Consider the following 20,806-nt stretch of genomic DNA (forward strand, 5'->3'; position numbering starts at 1 on the left):
TTTTCTACTGTTCATTCACCATCTGTAAAGGTAAAGCATGAAGCTCTGCCTCGCTTAGAATTAGGGTGTTCTCAACCACATGCCGGGCGAGATGGTAGTGGGGCAGGACTTCCAAAAAGAAATACTTTGAATGGGATTTGCAGTTGCGACATTTGCCCAACAGCAAACCTCGGGCAGAACTGGTGGAAACTAGTTTTAAGTTAATTCTGAGCTAGGGTGATGTCGAAGACTTGCCCGGCACGTTTCGTCAGTCGCTGGCGATGTGATCGATGACGGGGACGATTTTATGGGAACTGGCTGCTGGAGTAGTATTGGATGGTGAGTCTTGAATAGACAGCAGTAAATGGAGTAAATATTCATGTAGAGTCATACACGAAGCGCAAGTGCAAAATTCGGACAGCCGTTTATCGAAAACCTTATCAGTTAAACCCTACACATTTCCTACTACTGTCTCTGTGTCTGACGGCTAAAATATACTAACTAGAATAGGAAATTCAGTAGAAAATGTGGTTACAAACTGGACAAAAACACATAAGATCATATAATTTAGTATATTGTTAAAGCTAAACTAAACTCCTCCGGAACAGGCCATGAAGGCACAAGGGCACTGACCGGCCGCTGTGTCACCCTCAGCTCATAGGCGTCACTGGATGCGGATATGGAGGGGCATGTGATCAGCACTCCGGTCTCCCGGCCGTATGTCAGTTTCCGAGACCGGAGCCACTACTTCTCAATCAAGCAGCTCCTCAGTTTGCATCGCAAGGGCTAAGTGCACCCCGCTTGCCAACAGCGCTCGGTAGACTGGATGGTCACCCATCCAAGCGCTACCCCAGTCCGACAGCGCTTAACTTCGGTGATCTGACGGGGAGCGGTGTTACCACTGCGGAAAGGCCGGCTTAATACGTTATTAGTATACATAAATTCGGACAGCCGTTCATCGAATAACTTATCAGTTAAACCCTATATATTTCCTACTACTGTCTCTGTGTGTGACGGCTAAAATATACTGACTACGAATAAGGAGATTCAGTAGAACATGTGGTTGCAAACTGAACAAAACAAACACACAAGATCATATATTTTATTACATTATTAGTATACATAAGTTTCATTTTGTCCGTCCAAATTTTTATAATATCCCTTCGTGAAGAACTGACTTTCTTCTTCCGTTACTACCTCTTGTTTACTGTCGTGCTGTGTATATTATTTTCTTCTAAGGGTGAACGATGCGCCCGCATTCTTATTTAGTTCATCGGGATGCTAGATGTGGAACGCAATTTTAAATACGCATCGTACCCATATTATTCCCTTGGGGTTGAATTTTGCAAGATCTTTTGTTAGTGAATGCCTACGTTACGTAACAACTGTTGGCCAGATTTTCAAGTTTCTATGAGAAATAGTTTATCATAGGTATTTATACTCGAACAAAAGTTTGAACCCCTGTTTATGGCATTTAGTGGCTGAATTTAGAAAAATCTTTTCCTAAATTTTCAATTTTCTGGAACCAGTGGTTTACGCTGAATTTCGATTCGACAAGGAAATATGAGCAACGGGGCCGTATGTCAGAATTTCCAAATTTCATCTATCTAGGAGCAGAGGCTTAAGGTTGCGCGTTGTTATGCCACACAATGTTTTTTTTTTCTTTTATGAACTGCCTGAGAAAAAAAGTGAAGTACACAGAAGGAGGGGAGGAAACGAAGTGAAACTTCACTGTTTGAGAGGGTATGATGTTATTGCAGTGATTACAAAACCGATTCAGATTTACAAAGGTATTGGAAGCATGAGCCCGCTTCTCAGTATGACTTTGCACACCCCCTATGGCGTGTAGCGGTTCGGGTGGCATAAGCCGCTGCATCCTCTCCCAAAGCAAGCTGGCCCACAAGTGTGCATACTAGATATCCTGCATACTGACACGGGGACGGAGTAGATGCCCCAGCTGACACACACATGTTCTATTGTGACAGATCTGCAGATCTTGCTGGGCATCTCCAACATTACACAGACAGTTCATAGAAACACTAGCCATGTGTGTACAAGCGTCCTCCTGTTCGAAAATGGCACCACGATGGTGACACAGGAGAGGTAACAAACGAGGTAGCAGGAGGTTTGTGGCGCACCGGTGTGCCGTCAAAGTTCCCTCAGTCATGACTAGCCGCGACCTGATGTCGTAACTGATGGCTTCCCATGTCAAAACGCCAGGAATGACACCGCTGCGCCTCCCCAGAACATTGGAAGAATAGGATTTCTCCCCAAGCTGCGTCATACTTGCTGACGATGGTAATCCGATTCATCGCTGAACACGATGCCACACCGTTCATGGACTGCCCATCCATCCTGGTCACGGCGCCACTGAAACGCAGTCATTTGTGTTTTGGAGTTAATGACAGCCCACGAATGGAACGATGATTCCGTAGTTCGGTAGCTGCCGGTCTCCGACCAGTGATGCGGGATGTCACACAACGCTGTAGGGAATCTATAACTTTTTCGTAGGTGTTCCCAAGAAGCAGGCGCAGATGTGAAGGGGTTACGATGTGCTTGGTGCGCGATAGGACGGTTCTCTTTTACGGTGATCAAGCCTAGGCGACCGGAACCTTGGGGACGAGTATGCCAGTCTTCATATCCCCATGCAGTCCAGCAAGCAACATCTGACGCTGTTCACGTGCCTTAATAGCCCACCAAGTCTGGTAACAATACCAAACACGAACAACCGTATTGCACTCTTGTGGCTGTTGCACCTGTCGCAATGAATTACAGTACTGAATATTCACATTCATTCGACGGTTTGTACGTGCCTTCTGGGTACATCACTTTTTTTGTCAGATGGTGTAGTAGTAGTAGCTTTATTCATCCGTAGATCTCTCTTTACAAGGATATAGGACATGTCAAAGTATTTACAAGTTTACACCAATTTAAAATAAGCTAATTCGTATACACATATATTACCAGACTTCTAGTTAGAGACAACCATTAGATTTTACTCCTGGTAAACAATACGTTTTTTTTACAAATAGCTTATTAAATAGTGTAATACCACACTGTTCACTAATATCTCACTATCAGTCACTGAACACGCTATACACACATTGTTTCACAAACACACACACAGACACACACACAAACACAAACACAAACAAACACACACACAAACACAAACACACACACTGGTGAACTCTGGGCCATTTTCTGTACCGCAACTTCCCATTTGCTATCCTGAAAAACTGAGTCAGCATCCCTCCATAACGAGTGAGATGTTGAGCTCAGAAAGAGGAAGACGTGTTAGTATTGTGCTATGCATAGCTTGAGGGGAGAGTGTTTCTAGAAAGAAAAAAAGGAGGAAAAAACATAAAATGAAGGTGTTATGTGGAATTTTGGATGTTTTATAATCATTATCCAGAATGAGATTTTCACTCTGCAGCGGAGTGTGCGCTGATACGAAACTTCCTGGCTGATTAAAACTGTGTGCCCGACCAAGACTCGAACTCAGGACCTTTGACTTTCGCGGGCAAGTGCTCTACCATCTGAGCTACCGAAGCACGACTCACGCCCGTTACTCACAGCTTTACTTCTGCCAGTACCTCGTCTCCTACCTTCCAAACTTTACAGAAGCTCTCCTGCGAACCTTGCAGAGTCGTTTTATAATCATTATTGTTATTTATTTGTACAACATTTTTTTATCAAACCTCTACTCTGTTTTATCTAAGTAATCCTCGAATGTATAAAATGTATTGTATAACAAGTACTTTTTAGCTGCCTTTTTAAATATGTGTATTTTTGCAATTTCTTTAATCTCTTTTGGTAATTTATTGAACAGTTTTATTCCTCAGTAAAAAATGTTGTTTTGAGTTTCATGTTTATTTTTTTTGGTAATTGTAAGTTGAGTCTAGCTCTTGTTGCACGGTCATGGACAGAGAGCTGTTTGTGCAGTAATTACCAATGTAATTTTAATGTGTACAACTGACTGGTAAATGTATTCACATGGAGTAGTTAAAATCCCCAGTGTTTGAACATACCTTTACAATGAGCTCCACTAGTATTTTTTGTTATTATTCTTATGGCTCTTTTCTGGAGTTTGAAAATTGTGTTCATACTTTGTGCATTTGTTCCCCAAAAAAGAATGCCATAGCTAAGAACTGAGTGTACATACGAATAATATGTAACTCAAAGACACTGCATGTTACACGCTGATGATAGGATTCTAAGGGCATAACATTCTGATGACATTCTGTTTGTAAGTACCTTTGTGTGTTCACTCCACTTCAACTGAGAATCAATATTCATTCCCAGAAATTTTCCATCTGTTACACAGTCTATAGAGGTTCCATCTACATTTAATTTAATATTGTTGTTTTTCCTCTTCAAACTGAAATCCATGACATAAGTTTTCTTTACGTCAATGTCACTTTATCTCTTATTGAGCAATCGTAAACTTCCTTGAGAGTCTCATGTGCTTTCTCGGCAAGGAGTTTTCTTGTTTCTCAGTGACTATAATATTGCTGTCATCAGCGAAGAGAATTTTTTCACCATGAGTAACACTACAGGGAAAGTCATTGATGTATATCAGGAATAGTATTGGTCCTAATATGCTACCTTGCGGCACCCCCCCACGACTAGTTCGCCCGTGCTTGGAAACGGAACTTAAAGAAGGGTTTTGTTATGGGACTTGAGTGGTGAAGTAATATTGGTACGTGTATAATGACCAGGAAGCTGGAAAATGAAATTAGTGTAAAAATGTTTTGCGAAACGTTAATGCAGAACTTAGAGAATTTTAGGCAGCCGTTACGGGGGCACTTACGTGAGCACTAACTGAAACAGTCCTGCATCAAGTCAACTCCTACAAATCTGAGTGTATGTCGCGAAGCACCTTCTGAGTGTTAGTTGCAAAGGATTGGGGTTTCTGTATCCGTCAGCGACTCCAGCTAGGTTTGACAGACCACAGTCTCGTCACCGGCGGCGCCCCATCCAAATGCTTGCGACGCTGTATGCAACAGACACATGCGTCACTCGTACTCTCTGGGCTGGGGCTGCATGCAAAGATCAGCACAGCGTAGCGGGTACCAGCAGTTGGCGTGTTCGCACGCTTAATGTCAATCACCTGTGATCCCGATACTACACCCCAGGATGACACGTCCCGGTTTGGTGCACTGTGTGCATTCTCGCTTGCTATGTACTAACGGCTACTCCTGGGCTTGCTTCTGTGAATCTGACGTGTACGAAGGGCAACACAAGTTTTTATTTATCACATCGAAACAAATAAAGATACACTCTAAAACAACAAACCGAATGGGACGGAAAACGGCAGATACGTTATACATGTTCACGCAAAGGAACATGTACAGTTTCGGAAAACCTAGATGATTTATTCAAGAGAAAGATCTCCACAAACTAACAAAGTCAAGAACGCGTTGGTGCACCTCTGACCCTTATGCAAGCAGTTATTCGGCTTGGCATTGATTGATAAAGTTCTTTGATGTCCTACTGAACGATACCGTGCCAAATTCTGTCCCATTGGCATGTTAAATCGTTAAAATCCAGCGCTAGTTGGAGGACCCAGCCCATAATGCACCAAAAATTCTCCACTGGGGAGAGAACCGGCGACTCTGCTGGCAAGCACGAAGACAAGAATTAGAAACTGTGTAAGTGGGCTGCTTCTGCGTTGTCAGCACTGTGTAACGCTTTGCATTGGATCTCTGACTGCGCTTTCTTTGTAAGAGACTCTGTGGCTGGCCGGACTCGTTGTTAGAAGTTAATTGCCAATAGTGTTGGGCAGTTGGAAGTTAGTCGCCAGCAGTGATGGAAGTACTGTTGGGCAGTTGGAGGTGAACAGCCAGTAGTGATGGATGTTAAATGTGAGAAGTTGATGGAGGGTAGAGGTCTGAAGTGTTAGCGTGGGCTAACGATCTGGAAGTATCCGACTTGGAGATCGAAAATTATTCATGATTATATATCTTTGTACTGGATGTCACATTATTAAGGTAAAAAATACATTTGGTTTGTAACAAAATCTTTCTTTTGCTAACCACATGCCTGTTAGTAGTTAGTGGCTTAAGTAGTTAGAATCTTTTATTTAGCTGGCAGTACTGACGTTCGCTGTATTGCAATAGTTCGCGTAATGAAGACTTTTGTGAGGTAAGTGCTTAATGAAATGTATAGGTTATTGTTAAGATTTGATTTTAGTCAGGGCCATTCTTTTGAATTAATTATTTGAAGTAAGGTTCTAATATTTTGAGCAGTCAGATTGCGTTGCGCTAGAATATTGTGGGTCAGTGTTGTCATGATAAGAAAAAGTAAACAGAAAGCAGTCTCAGTAGGTTGAGTTTTCCTCAGCTGTTTCAGAATCAAATAACGTAGAAGTTCCATCTTTTCAGTCATTCAGCAATATAACTTTCAACTGTCACCGTGTGCGGGCGGGAATTATCTTGCTGAAATGAAGCCCATCTTCGCTAGCCATCAAGGGGAACAAAACGGGGTGTAGAATAGCGTCGACGTACCGCAGTGCTGCAAGGGTGCCACGGATGGCATGAAAACGATTCGTGCCATGAAAAGAAATGGCACCCCAGACCATCAATCCAGGGTGTCGGACCTTATGGTGAGCAAGAGTCAGGTTGGTATCTCGCCACTATTCGGAGCGTCTCCAAACAGATTTTAGCTGGTCATCAGGTTTAAATTCGAAGCGAGACTCATCACTGAAGAGAATTCAACTACAGTCGACTAGATTCCAGGCCGAAGAAGAACGTGAAGACGCCCCAGGCGCTGGTTGGGCACCAACCTGACCGTCGGCTGCCATACGGCCTGACAATGGGGTGCCATTTCTTTTCATAGCAGGACCCCTTCAATTGTCAGGAGGACGAGGGTTCAAACCCACATCCAGCCATCATGATTTAGGTTTTCCGTAATTTTCCTAAACCACTTCAGGCAAATGCCAGGATGGTTTCTTGAAAGGACACGCCGACTTCCTTCCCCATCCTTCCCTAATTCGCTCGGATTGATGACGTCGCTGTTTGGTCCCCTCCCCAAAATCAACCAGTCTTCGGTTCTCCTACGTGGCACCCTTGCAGAACAGCGGTACGTCGACGATATTCTACACCCCGTTTTGTTGCCATTCATGGCAAACCATCCCGCCCACATTTCAGCAAGAGAATGGCCGCCCACACACGGCGAGAGTTTCTACTGTTCGTCTTCGTGCTCGCCAGACCCTACCTGGGCCAGCAGGGTCACCGGTTTTCTCCTCAACTGACAACGTTTGGAACAATGTGGACAGGGCCCACCAACCATCTCAGAACTTTCACGATCTAACGCGCCAAATGGACGGAATTTGGCACAGTATCCCTCAGGAGGACATACAAGTACCCTATGAATGAATGCCACGTCGAATAACTGCAATCATAAGTGCCACAGGTGGTCAACGCGTTATTGACTTGCTCAGTTTGCGAAGCTCTTTCTACTGAATGACTCAACTAATTTGTAGTTGTGGTCTTCAGTCCAGAGACTGGTTTGATGCAGCTCTCCATGCTACTCTATCCTGTGCAAGCTTCTTCATCTCCCAGTACTTACTGCAACCTACATCCCTCTGAATCTGCTTAGTGTATTCATCTCTTGGTCACCCTCTATGATTTTTACCCTCCACGCTGCCCTCCAGTACTAAATTGGTGATCCCTTGATGCCTCAGAAAATGTCCTACCAACCGATCCCTTCTTCTGGTCAAGTTGTGCCACAAACTCCTCTTCTCCCCTATTCTATTCAATACCTCCTCATTAGTTATGTGATCTACCCACCTAATCTTCAGCATTCTTCTGTAGGACCACATTTCGAAAGCTTCTATTCTCTTCTTGTCCATCCGCAGCTCGTGGTCGTGCGGTAGCGTTCTCGCTTCCCGCGCCCGGGTTCCCGGGTTCGATTCCCGGCGGGGTTAGGGATTTTCTCTGCCTCGTGATGACTGGGTGTTGTGTGGTGTCCTTAGGTTAGTTAGGTTTAAGTAGTTCTAAGTTATAGTTGAAGATTAGGTGGGTAGATCACGTAACTAATGAGGAGGTATTGAATAAAATTGGCGAGAAGAGAAGTTCGTGGCACAACTTGACTAGAAGAAGGGATCGGTTGGTAGGACATGTCCTGAGGCATCAATGGATCACAAATTTAGCATTGGAGGGCAGCGTGGAGGGTAAAAATTGTAGAGGGAGACCAAGAGATGAATACACTAAACAGATTCAGAAGGATGTAGGTTGCAGTAGGTACTGGGAGATGAAGGAACTTGCACAGGATAGAGTAGCATGGAGAGCTGCATCAAACCAGTCTCAGGACTGAAGACCACAACAACAACGACAAGTTCTAGGGGACTGATGACCATAGACGTTGAGTACCATAGTGCTCAGAGCCATTTTTTCTTCTTGTCTAAACTATTTATCGTCCACGTTTCACTTCCATACATGGCTACACTTCATACAAATACTTTCAGAAACGGCTTCCTGATACTTAAATCTATACTCGATGTTAACAAATTTCTCTTCTTCAGAAACGCTTTCCTTGTCGTTGTCAGTCTACATCTTATATATTCTCTGCTCCGACCATCATCAGTTATTTTGCTCCCCAAATAGCAAAACTCATTTACTATTTTAAGCGTCTCATTTCCTAATATAACTAATTTGTATGAAATTTTAATCGTTTGTTTGTCTGTACATGTACATCACATCTACCGACTTTCGTCTCATTCCTATAATTCCTTCGTGGTTTGTTTCTTACAGTGAACATAATGATCTGTTTTAGTTCATTTGGAGGTACATGTCTGTAATCCTGTTACAAATTGAAAGCCTGACGACATTATGGGAACTGTCAAGACGAAGTTTTGCGGGAAGCAGACCAAGACGGACCGCTATTTTTGCACGGAACAGTTACACAAGCTGCTCCCTTTTTCCATTTAATTTTGAATCTAACCCCATGATCAAGTTTCATAGACTTTGCCGACGTAATATGACAACCTTGGGACCAGCCTCGTACTTTGTGCAAACTGCTCTTGTGTATAGTGTTAAATTAACGCGACGTGTGTCATGTCGCCACACGTGTCACGGGAGATTCCTGAACTGCGAGGCTTAAATGCTGTTTCTCTCTGAGCGGATCCAGTTAAAATTGTGGTCTTCTCTTTAGAGCTTTAACTTGCATCCTACTGTCATTACAGAATTTTTGGTAGTTTCAATTTTTTTACCATCGCTGATGTGCCCACACGAAGTATAGACCTATGGAACGGCATACTCGATGGTTTCAGAGTACTCAAAAACTCTACATGATGATGTACTACGTATCTGCGTCTATTACCGCGTCTATTAAAATAATAGTACACCACTTACTCAGTTTCGAATGATCTCACGAGAATATCATTGATGACAAACACTTGTTCCTTTTTTCCTTGTTTTTTGGTGGGGGAAGAGGGGGTGGGGGGGAAGGGAGGAAGCTAAGACTGGCTGTATCTTACAACCATTACAAAGGCTTGCTCTTAATTGGGGCAATGTCTGGATAAATTATTGCAAACATGTCCTCAATTGCAGTCACTACAGCGCACAACTCATTCAGCTTATACTGGTACATGAGAAAAAATGGTTCAAATGGCTCTGAGCACTATGGAACTCAACGTCTGAGGTCATTAGTCCCCTAGAACGTAGAACCAGTTAAACCTAACTAACCTAAGGACATCACACACATCCATGCCCGAGGCAGGATTCGAACCTGCGACCGTAGCGGTCTCGCGGTTCCAGACCGCAGCGCCTAGAACCGCACGGCCACTTCGGCCAGTGGTACATCAAACCGTTGTAACATCCGAAGGTGGCTATTTTCTACAAATAATAACTTTCATTCCGCGTATAATGAAGTAAGAAATAAATGGAGCAGCCTTCAGCTGCCACATTAATATTTTTCATTGACATGTAAGAACATCTCGCTTAGCTATTTAAAAAATGTATGTTCCTACCTGTCTAACACTCTCTGGCTTTCTGGTAGTTCTAGCAGACAGGTGCACCGGCGTATGTTCTAGGGCTAGGCGAAAACTAACATTGTAAAAACGCAATTATCTCCTTTCAAATAAACAAGTTGATTGTAGAACAGTTTTTATTTATTGATTTCGAATACGACGGATGAACTTCTCTAGTCCATAAGTTTCAGAACAAGCTGAGACCAGAGCTCGATCAGATATTTTCTGCAAAAAGAAAGCGACGACTGGGAGAAAAGGGGTAAAAGTTAAATTTCCATAAGTGTCTAACTGCCCCCCTGCAGATTAGGAATCCAGTGTCCCCAGCAACGAAGATTTTGACGTCGTCTGCTTCTGGTTAGTCATTGCTTCTCAGATGTACAAAAGATAAAATTACCGGCTGGCGTACCACCTCTCATATGCGCTCTCACATTTGTACAAGTTTGAGGACAATAATTGAGCATCACAGAGGATATCTGTTGAGACACAACGCATGTTCTTCTGATTTTACTGGTAAAGCTTGGCGAAAGCCTCTCGCTAGTAACCATGTAACATTACCCATTTACTATTCTAGTTATCAAAAAATTTTGCATGAAGCAAGACGCAAAAAATGGGCCAGCGTTAATGAAGTACCAGAACAGTTAGTGGCACTAGGATAAGGGTGGACAAGAACTATACAAACTATATACCATCGTGAATGAAATTTGTGTAATTGAGGAAGATTCATAAGATTGTGAAAAGAACCTAGTGAAACTTTCATAACAAATAGTCACAAGAGTATCTTCTCGAAGACTGGAAGGGAAAACAGACCTAGTTAACACTGGTGATGTCTTAAAATTGTTTTGATAAAGTTATTTTCATAATATAGACTACCTTTCTGTTAAGATAGCTCTATTGAGCTGCATTCAATTTGGCACCATTGACTAGGAAGGGAAACCGAGAAAAAACTAATCTGATGTTAATGAAGAACATAACTAATGACAGAATACGTCTACTTGCTGGCCTTAGTGGCCGAGCGGTTCTAGGCGCTTCAGTCTGGAAGCGCGCGACCGCTACTGTCGCAGGTTCGAATCCTGCCTCGGGCATGGGTGTGTGTGATGTCCTTAGGTTAGTTAGGTTTAAGTAGTTCTAAGTTCTAGGAGACTGATGACCTCAGATGTTAAGTCCCATAGTGCTCAGAGCCATTTGAACCATTTGAACGTCTGCTTAAAATGGAAACATGTTTTCGTAGCCATGAGTTCAGAAGAAAGGAAATCGACATTTATGTAATATATTCATTTTGAAACTATTTCTGGATAAAGCTCTCTTTGAGATTAGTACCTGACTTCGTGGTAAAATGTCTACAATCCTTGAGTCTGGCAGAGGTTGACGACAACCTTCTGAATACACTGTGTATTTCCCCTTGTGACGCTATTTTCGTCATGTGGTTACCATAATCCATCAAATAAAATCAGGACATCTGGAAAAACAAGTAAAACAAATCTTTATTCACTGATATCGGATTTGTGAGTTGGCAATGTTCAGTACCGCCGCGCTAGAGTTGCCCGTGATACGATTTAACAGTCGTTCAGGACTACTTGATGAGTACAGTCGCGAAGTGAATCTGCCCAAATTTCTGGCCTATTGTGATTTAGTACTTGCTTTAATTTGCGGCGCATCCGCACAGGAGTCGAGTAGACGCCATATGTTCAGTGTCGAATACTCCCTTTTCAAACAGTGGCAACCAGTATAGTTTTTTGTAATTAATGTTCAGTCTTGATAATTAATTCTCCTTCAGCTAACTCGATAATAAAAGCAGAAGTTCATTACAATGACGTTAAACAAGTTCGTCTCCGTCCATGTAATTGAATGTAGCAATTTGATTCCAACAAAGAATGTTTAGATAATTTTGAAACTAGAGCAGCAACAGCTTAAGTAATTATACATAATCGATTGACCATTCATACAGTATAGCAGGTATTTACATGCAGGTGGAAGTGAATGACATAGGCCCACTAAAGCATGTTTTAATCAGCCAAGAGATGACAGTCCCATTTTTTGTCAGCTGTTCCACGTTTTTATTTTAGCTACTGGCTTACTGTTTTCTGAGCAAGAGTCAGTTTCTGATTCCTAATTCCATTCCTTCGCTTTTACAGACGGGACATTTATGAACAACTAAAAATGGCTGAGAAAGTTGCCTAGCCACTCCAACTGTTACTTTGCGGCATTCTGTAATAGCTCCCTATACCATATGAGATAGCATTGTAAGTAACCATATACTAGTGTGAAATTACAGATCTTATTTATTATATACGAGTAGGCTCGTTCTTTGTGGGGCATATATGATACCCATCTAGTTTCCTAACCAGATCCATAATATTTTCTTCTTTATTTAAATTCATTCACTCAGAACTTTGAAAATATCTCACTTAATTTCATTTCCCTATTATGAAAGTATAATTCATAAAAATGTCTGTACAGGTATACACTAGAAGACTTAAAAGTTGTGAAACCCGTTGTAGGAATCTCTAACCGTCTTCAATAAATACAGCCATTGCGGACTACCTGCATTGTCACCCAGTCTTATATTTTAAAAGTTTTGACACCTGTATGTTTACACCTGTTATACCGTATGGACGGCCAATCATTTATGTAAAAGAACGTTCCCACTGGTCATCCGTGGTAAGATTAGTACGTTGAAGGAAATGGAAAGTGTTATCTTGACTACCTTGAACGAACACACCAAACTGATACTTCTGTATTTCCATTCCTGCGGGGTATGCTGATAAAAATTTCATCCTTATGCAAGCTAATTTTCAGTAGAGAAAAATGGCTTTTCCACGGACGAACAATGGTGTGAGTGCCCGCTGATAGCGTCTTACATTACTGGAAGTTTTCAGAAGGAGAAAACAATACAGGAAGTGCGCGTGCTGCTTTTAGAATGTCTAATCAGTGGCACGAAGGATATGCCACCATTATAGCGACATATCACACAGAGTTCCGCTATGGTTCCATGATCGCAGAATAAGCGGTGATAAGACGGAGGCAGGGCAACAGTGTGGCAAGAAGGGCACTGGTCGATCCAGACGGTCTACTGCACAAGAAGATCGTAGTATTATTAGACTGGCTGTGACGAACAGACGGGTGACAACAGCGAAAATCTGGGCACAGTTTGCAGGCATAGTTTCACCACGAACCGCCGGGAACATACTAGTGGATTGAGACGTCGAGTTGTCATGTGTCGCTTACGGCTGACATCGTGTCAGAGATAACAATGACTTGCATGGCGTCGAGCATGAGCCAACTGGGAGGCTGAGTGTCATTCTGTGGTGTTCAGCGATGAGTTTCGCTTCTGTCTGTGGCGGTGACAACGACACCAACGAGTCCACAGACGATCGTGTGGCGGTCAGAGGAAGTAGCGACTTCTTGAGACCCATACCTTTCTTGAAGCGTGCTGTGGAAACTACTGGATTTGACAACAGGGCCGATTTGGTAATCACTGAAGATAGACTGAATGCTTGGCAATGTTGTGATATCCCTCATGACCAGGGAATCAAATGGCATTTTCCAGCAGGATAAAGCAATATCCCACACTGCAGTTCAACACGAAAAACGCCTTGAGGACTGTGCAGATACTTGATTGACCTGTCCAGTCCTCTGATTTGTCACACACAGAGCATGTGTGGGATATCGTCGGTAAAGCAGATGACAGACAGAGATTCATTTGAGGAATCCTATGGAAATGCAGTCCGAAAACAAAGGAAGTAGGTTACAGTAGACTTGTTCGTCCACTGCTTGAATACTGCTCACCAGTGTGGGATCCGTGCCAGACAGGGTTGATAGAAGAGATAGAGAAGATCAAACAGAGAGCAGCGCGCTTCGTTACAGGATGATCATTTAGTAATCCCGAAAGCGTTACGGAGATGGTAGGTAGACTCCAGTGGAAGACTCTACAAGAGAGACGCTCAATAGCTCGGTACGGGCTTTTGTTGAAGTTTCGAGAACAAAGCTTCAGCGTGGAGTCAAGCAGTATATTGCTCCCTCCTACGTATATCTCTCGAAGAGACCATGAGGATAAAATGCGAGAGATTAGAGGCCACGCAGAGGCATACCGACAATCCTCCTTTCCACGTACAATACGAGACTGGAATACAAGGGAGAACCGAAAGAGGTACTCAAGGTACTCTCCGCCACACACCGTCAGCTGGTTTGCTGAGTATAGATGTAGATGTAGATGTTGTATACATAGACCTAAACCTTCATACCAGCTTCCAGCCAGCAATCTTCATGAACTGACACAGCATGTGTTTCAGGCATGCCAAAAAATTCCTAATATTGATGGTGGACATCGATTACGAACGGAATGATAGTTTAATGATTCAATATCTGTAACGCTTTCCACTTCCACCAGTGTTTAACTTTGGTAGAATGTGTCTTAACTGAAAGAAACCCATCGTGTTGAGGCTTTCAGTCACACACGAATCACTAACGCACGGGGCTCGATGAACCTGCTCCAGATGCAATCTTCTCCAAAGCTAACAGCTTAATTCACGTTTCTTACATGCCATTGGGTATCAGGCCAGATACCAATCGATCCCTGCCCATTTAGAATCCAAATCAGGTAACAGCTCCTCTTTACACTAGCACCTTCAGGTTACAACACTACTGGCCATTAAAATTGCTACACCAAGAAGAAATGCAGATGATAAACGGGTATCCATTAGACAAATATATTATACTAGAACTGACATGTGTTTCCATTTTCACGCAATTTGGGTGCATAGATCCTGAGAAATCAGTACCCGGAACAACCACCTCTGGCCGTAATAACAGCCTTGATACGCCTGGGCATTGAGTCAAACAGAGCTTGGATGGCATGTACAGGTACAGCTGTCCATGCAGCTTCAACACGATACCACAGTTGATCAAGAGTAGTGAGTGGCGTATTGTGACAAGCCAGTTGCTCGGCCTCCATTGACCAGACGTTTTTACTTTGGTGAGAGATCTGGAAAATGTGCTGGCCAGGGCAGCAGTCGAATATTTTCTGTATCCAGGACAGCCCGTACAGGACCTGCAACATGCGGTCGTGCATTATTCTGCTGAAATATAGGATTTCGCAGGGATCAATGGAGGGTAGAGCCACGGGTCGTAACACATCTGAAATTTAACGTCCATTGTTCAAAGTGCAGTCAATGCGAACGAGAGGTGACCGACATATGTAACCAATGGCACCCTATACCATCACGATACTCCAGTATGGCGATGACTAATACACACTTCCAATGTGCCTTCACCGCGATGTCGCCAAACACGGGTGTGACCGTCATGATGGTGTAAACAGAACGTGGATTCATTCGAAAAAATGACGTTTTGCCATTCGTGCACCCAGGTTCGTCGTTGAGTACACCATCACAGGCGCTCCTGTCTGTGATGCAGCGTGAAGGGTAACCGCAGCAATGGTCTACGAGTTGATAGTCCATGCTGCTGCAAACGCCGTCGAACTGTTAGTGCAGATGGTTGTTGTGTTGCAAACGTCACCATCTGTTGACTCAGGGATCGAGACGTGGCTGCAAGATCCATTACAGCCATGTGGAAAGGCTGCCTGTCATCTCGACTGCTAGTGATACGAGGCCACTGGGATCCAGCACGGCTTTCCGTATTACCCTCCTGAACCCAGCGATTCCATATTCTGCTAACAGTCATTTGATCTCGACCAACTCGAGCAGCAATGTCACGATACGATAAACCACAATCGTGATAGGCTACAATCCGACCTTTATCAAAGTCGGAAACGTGATGGTACGCATTTCTCCTCCTTACACGAGGCACCACAACAAAGTTTCACCAGGCAACGCCAGACAACTGCTGTTTGTGTATGAGAAATCGGTTGGAAACTTTCCTCGTGTCAGTACGTTGTAGGTGTCGCCACCGGCGCCAATCTTGTGTGAATGCTCTGAAAAGCTAATCATTTGCATATCACAGCATTTTCTTCCTGTCGGTTAAATTCCGCGTCTGTAGCACATCATCTTCGTTGTGTAGCAATTTTAATGGCCATCAGTGTAGATGATGGTTTGGAATCTGACCACAGCAGGTAGGAGTTTCACTGGGTGAGGTGGGGTACGCACCGGCAGCGCGGCGCCCAGCGCCAGGCCCTGGAGGTTCTTCTTGGCGACCCACTGGAGCCTCCGGTTGTCGTACTGGAGTCCGGCGGCGGGCGCCCATCGGCCCACGGGGCAGCGCGCCAGCGGCCAGCCGGGGTGGAGGCGGATCAGCCCCCACAGCGCGGCGCCGCCCCCGCCCCCGCCCATTCGCCACGTGGCCCACGTGACGTCACTGTCCACCCGCACCTGCAGCCGCTCGTCCGGCTCCTGCGTGCTCCACACCAGCCAGCGCGTCGACGTGTTCATCATCTCGGCCTTGGCGCACTGCAGCATAACAAGTCCACGTATGTGAATCGGAGATTGGAATGCAGTCTTAAGTGGAGCCGGAGGTGTCTATGCTGCCCATGTTAAAAAACTCAGTTTGAGGAACATTTATGAATAAACTACCAAATAGAAAAATTTGAATTTTTTTTTACATATAGAGTGGTTTAGTGTTGCAGTTATAACAGAGGGATTTTGGAGTATCTTTTCTAGTTTCCTTCCAATTATTTTTCTTATTAATGACCCAATTTTTTTTACAAATAATTGCTTTAAATTTAAACTGAAATGAAACTACTGAACATATTGCCAAATGGCTGTGTTACAATGTAATTTTGACCACTAGGAGTGCTGTGTAAAAATTTCATCTCTCTAGCTTGAGTGGATTTTCAGAAAATGTTCCTTATATTCGAAAAATTCTAATTTACGGGAAACGGCTATCAAAGTTTCTCAATACATTCCTGCACTATAGGATGGATTATCAGGGTCTTCTTCTTCATCCTCCAAAAGTTTCCTCTTCTGCCTTCTTTTCTGGCCTGTTGTTCCATCATACTTCATATGCCTTTTTCTTCTTTCTGCTCCTCTTATCCTTTCTCTGTCAATATTTCTTAGTGCTCGTACAGTCTTCTTCCCAGCTGTAAATCCTAATGCCTTCAGAACTTCACACTTCACACTGTTCCCTTGGTTGTAGGTTGCTATTGCATCATAAATGCCAAAGTGCAGTGTTTTAATGCTTACAAACACCCTTTTAGGAATCACTTTCCAAATCAAATTGCTTACACTCTCATTAGGATTCTACGTCTTTTCGCGTAGACATTTGCGTAACAATTCTGGCTGTGCTAAGTCATGAAAAATTGGTTTTATTTCATTTATCACAGCTGCTGGCAAACCATGTTTTTGATCATAGTCCTTTTTTGCATTATATTTGCACCAGGAATCTTTTGGGCACAGGCTGTGTTGAGGGTATTCATTGGAAGAGGCAGTATGAAGGAACAATGCCCACACTGCTTTTCGCATGTCACTAACATTACTACTATTTTGCCTGATAGCGTACCCATAGTATCTCTGTAGACGTTCACTCATCTCATCAGTAAGCCTGCCTCTCCCTCCTACTGTCTTTCCATCACTGAGCTTACTTGAACCCAAAGTTTGTTTGAGCCTTCGAAGCCTTGCACCCATACGCTTTTGCACATGCCCAATGCATTCCAACTTTTCAACTACAAATTCATTTCTATATGGTTTCAGTTCCTCTATAGTCTTGAAACCTTTGGAGTCACCATCCCCAAGGTAGTATTTATACCTAACGTTGTATCTGGGAACTGAACGTTCCAAAATTTGTTTCACTCCATCCACTTCCATTGCTCCACTTGATCCACTACAATTTGCCTCACAGGTTCCACTGTGCTCTCCTTTGATTTTATTTTTGCACCTACAATGTTTTGATAATATTGCAACATCTATCACTTTTGCACTATCGCCACAAGTAGCAGTTATAACCCCATTCAGGGATTTATGACCCCTCTTTTGCCAGGAACCATCTAATGCCACTACCAAATCGAACCACCGTTCATTTCTACAGATTTCGCCACTGCTTCCTTCATGCTTTTCAAAGCCACATCTTCAACAGAGGATCCTATCAGTTCACAGTAGTACCCAAATTTTCTTGGGGGCGATGGCAAGTACATAGTACCACAAAACAGTTTACCAGCAGCAGACCCGTTTCCAATGGATCGAATACCATACACAAGTCGAACATTCACATCAAACACTCTAGATCGTACATTTTCACCAAAGAGACTGGCATGTGATTTGTAGAAAGTCACTTGATACTTGCAACATGCACAGATTATCTTCATCTCACAAGCTAAACCAAAGTGCTTTATTATCTCTAGTCCCACTCCTACACTTGAACACATTTTGCACAGAACACTTTCTTTCAGCGCAGAAGATAATAATCCAATATTCAGTACTTCGTTAATATCATCACAGTCACTAACATATTCACGAAATCTGTCACTTCCACCAGTCAGCTTCTTGCTAGAAGATGTCACAGGGCTATGGCTGGCCATGTGTTGCTTAGCAGAAGAACACAGTGTTTCAGTAATTGTAGTATCGCAACTTCGTATTAGTGTTAATTTTATTTTCCCTACGTTCTTCCTCTTCTTATATACACGGTTACTAAAACGTTGCATCGTAACCAGAACAACGCTTTACACAAGAAGTATAATACTACCAACAACAGGCGCAACACTGAACTAATTCGAAACGGTAAACAGCAAAGAGACGATGTTCCGCGCTCTTAGCGCTTCATTTGTCACAGAAAACAATGTAGCCAACCCTTGCACACTCGCTGTATGCGTAACATAAGGCGCTGTATGCGTAACAGGCCGAGAAAATCCCAAGCAGTTCGCCAGGAAGTCACGAGAGGGTGTTAGATGCATTCAGCGGCCGCCCATTTCCTCTGCAGGCGTGGGGGAAAATGGTAATAACTCCACATCTAGGGCGAGTAGAACAATAATTCAAAGTTTACATTAAAGAGGAATGTTTCAATTAATTTTCGGTAGCAAAAAAAAATCGTAATTTTTTGGATTTGACCACCTCCGGCTTCCCTTAAGTGAAGACAGGAAACAGAGAATAACTAGAGACTTTGGTCATGACTAAGCGAAATCTAAAGGGAGAAAGATTAATGCATACAGTTCTATGCATGGCAAGAGTTAGCTGTTGCAAATAAACTTTCGTAGAGCCTTAGCGATTAAAATTCTTCTGGGTATTATGCCGCGTCATTGCTAAAAACTAACAACAATAATAAACTAAAACCGACGTTTCGGCCGAATTGCAACGGCTTTCCCCACGGGACGACTGGTATTGCATGCGGATAGATACTTCTATTTATTACAGACTGTCGATGTCTGACGTCACTGTTGTAAAACTTTTAATTGGCCCTCCCTTTGGTTTTAGCTACCTTTCTTATGTTGTCATCATAGCCGTTGGCACGAAAGGTGTGTTGTAGCTCCTTTAATTCTTCTTTGATGTTATTTTCATCGCTTATCCGGTAGGCTACGAACTCCCGGCGTCATGGCTGCCGGCCATGCCAAGTCCAACGGGCCGCGAGCGGTCGCGGGGCAGAAGCTGCACGGGACATGGACGTGTCTGCACAAACAGCTGTAGAGCATCTGTCATTCCACTTCGGCGCACACCAGGAGGAAAACTTGCCGACCAGAAGCCGAATGCTGATTGGCTGACAGCAACCAATCCTTGACGACATGGACATCCACGAATAGCCTCCTTCCTTCCATCTTCCCTTACGTCACGACTACCCAATCAAATTAGAGGGCCAATTAAAAGTTTTCCAACAGTGACGTCAGACATCGATAGTCTGTAATAAACAGAAGCACCTATCGCCATGCGAAACCAGTCGTGCCCTGAGGAAGGCCGAAACGTCGGTTTTAGTTTATTATTGTTGTTAGTTTTTAGCAGTGACGCGGCATAATACCCAGAAGAATTTTAGTCACTATGACACCGGCTGCGGAAGCCTACGATAATATTTCTTAGAGCCACTTGAATAGGCAGTACAGTGTAAGTTGCAAGCGAACAAGACAAAGGTCAGATCCATTACACAGCGTGATCTGAAGCTGTCTGAAAGGTTTGCAAGAGAACTTGTGTCGAGAAATAATGTTTACGATTTAATTGGCATTAAAGTTATGCGCGTGAAAATTCAAACAGCTTGCTAGACACAATGTTACCAAACACGATGTTTGTTTGGTTTCCTCAAACAAATAAAAGTAGCTTTTGCTCGCCTAGCTTAAATTTGTCACTTCCAAAAAAGGCACATTCTAATTGGCAGTTTGCGTTTGAGCAAGTGACCCACAGACGTCTCTGTATTGCCGAATTTAGGCGCCTGCACGTGTTTAAATGTGAGCACGCAATTGGCACTTGGCTAACATAAGTGCTAATTAAATCGGAAGCGTTACAACATATCGAATTTTTTTCTTAACAATTATTTCTCAGCACAACATATCCTGCGAGACCCTGACAAGCTTTGAGACCTTTTCTGACCACCCTGTGCTTTAGTAAAACAAAGATTCAGGAATGAAAGAATGCAGTTTATATATGTGTCCTCATTGATAGTGATCATAACCTTGTACTAATGAAATGCCAATTGAAATTCAAGAAGTTAAACACCTGTCTGCTGAAACGTTAGAATCTACATAACTTAAAGGAACTGCAAACTCAAACAGTATTAAAAAACATATGACAAGAAATAGCGACGCCTAGAGGAGTTGCAGCGATAAAAGCATGTGACGGAATGGTACAAGAGACCGAACCAGGAAAGATACGGGCCAGTGCTGCTCTCTGTCACAACTGATATTTAGTTTGAAAATGGATGAAATGGTTTAAATGGCTATGAGCACTATGGTACTTAACTCCTGAGGTCATCAGTCCCCTATAACTTAGAACT

General features: G+C 43.3%; 1 protein-coding gene across 1 annotated transcript in view; it reads right to left on the reverse strand.

Moving 5' to 3' along the window:
* LOC126273430 (glutamate receptor ionotropic, delta-1-like) overlaps positions 1-16,338 on the reverse strand; it is a 104,565-nt gene extending 88,227 nt beyond the window's left edge. The window contains exon 1 of the mRNA XM_049976983.1: positions 16,012-16,338. Coding sequence (XP_049832940.1) covers positions 16,012-16,338 — 327 coding nt within the window. The remainder of the gene's footprint in view (positions 1-16,011) is intronic.
* Positions 16,339-20,806: the final 4,468 nt, after the last annotated feature.

The sequence above is a fragment of the Schistocerca gregaria genome, chromosome 5 (genome assembly GCF_023897955.1).
Source record: "Schistocerca gregaria isolate iqSchGreg1 chromosome 5, iqSchGreg1.2, whole genome shotgun sequence".
Classification (NCBI taxonomy): Eukaryota; Metazoa; Arthropoda; class Insecta; order Orthoptera; family Acrididae; genus Schistocerca; species Schistocerca gregaria.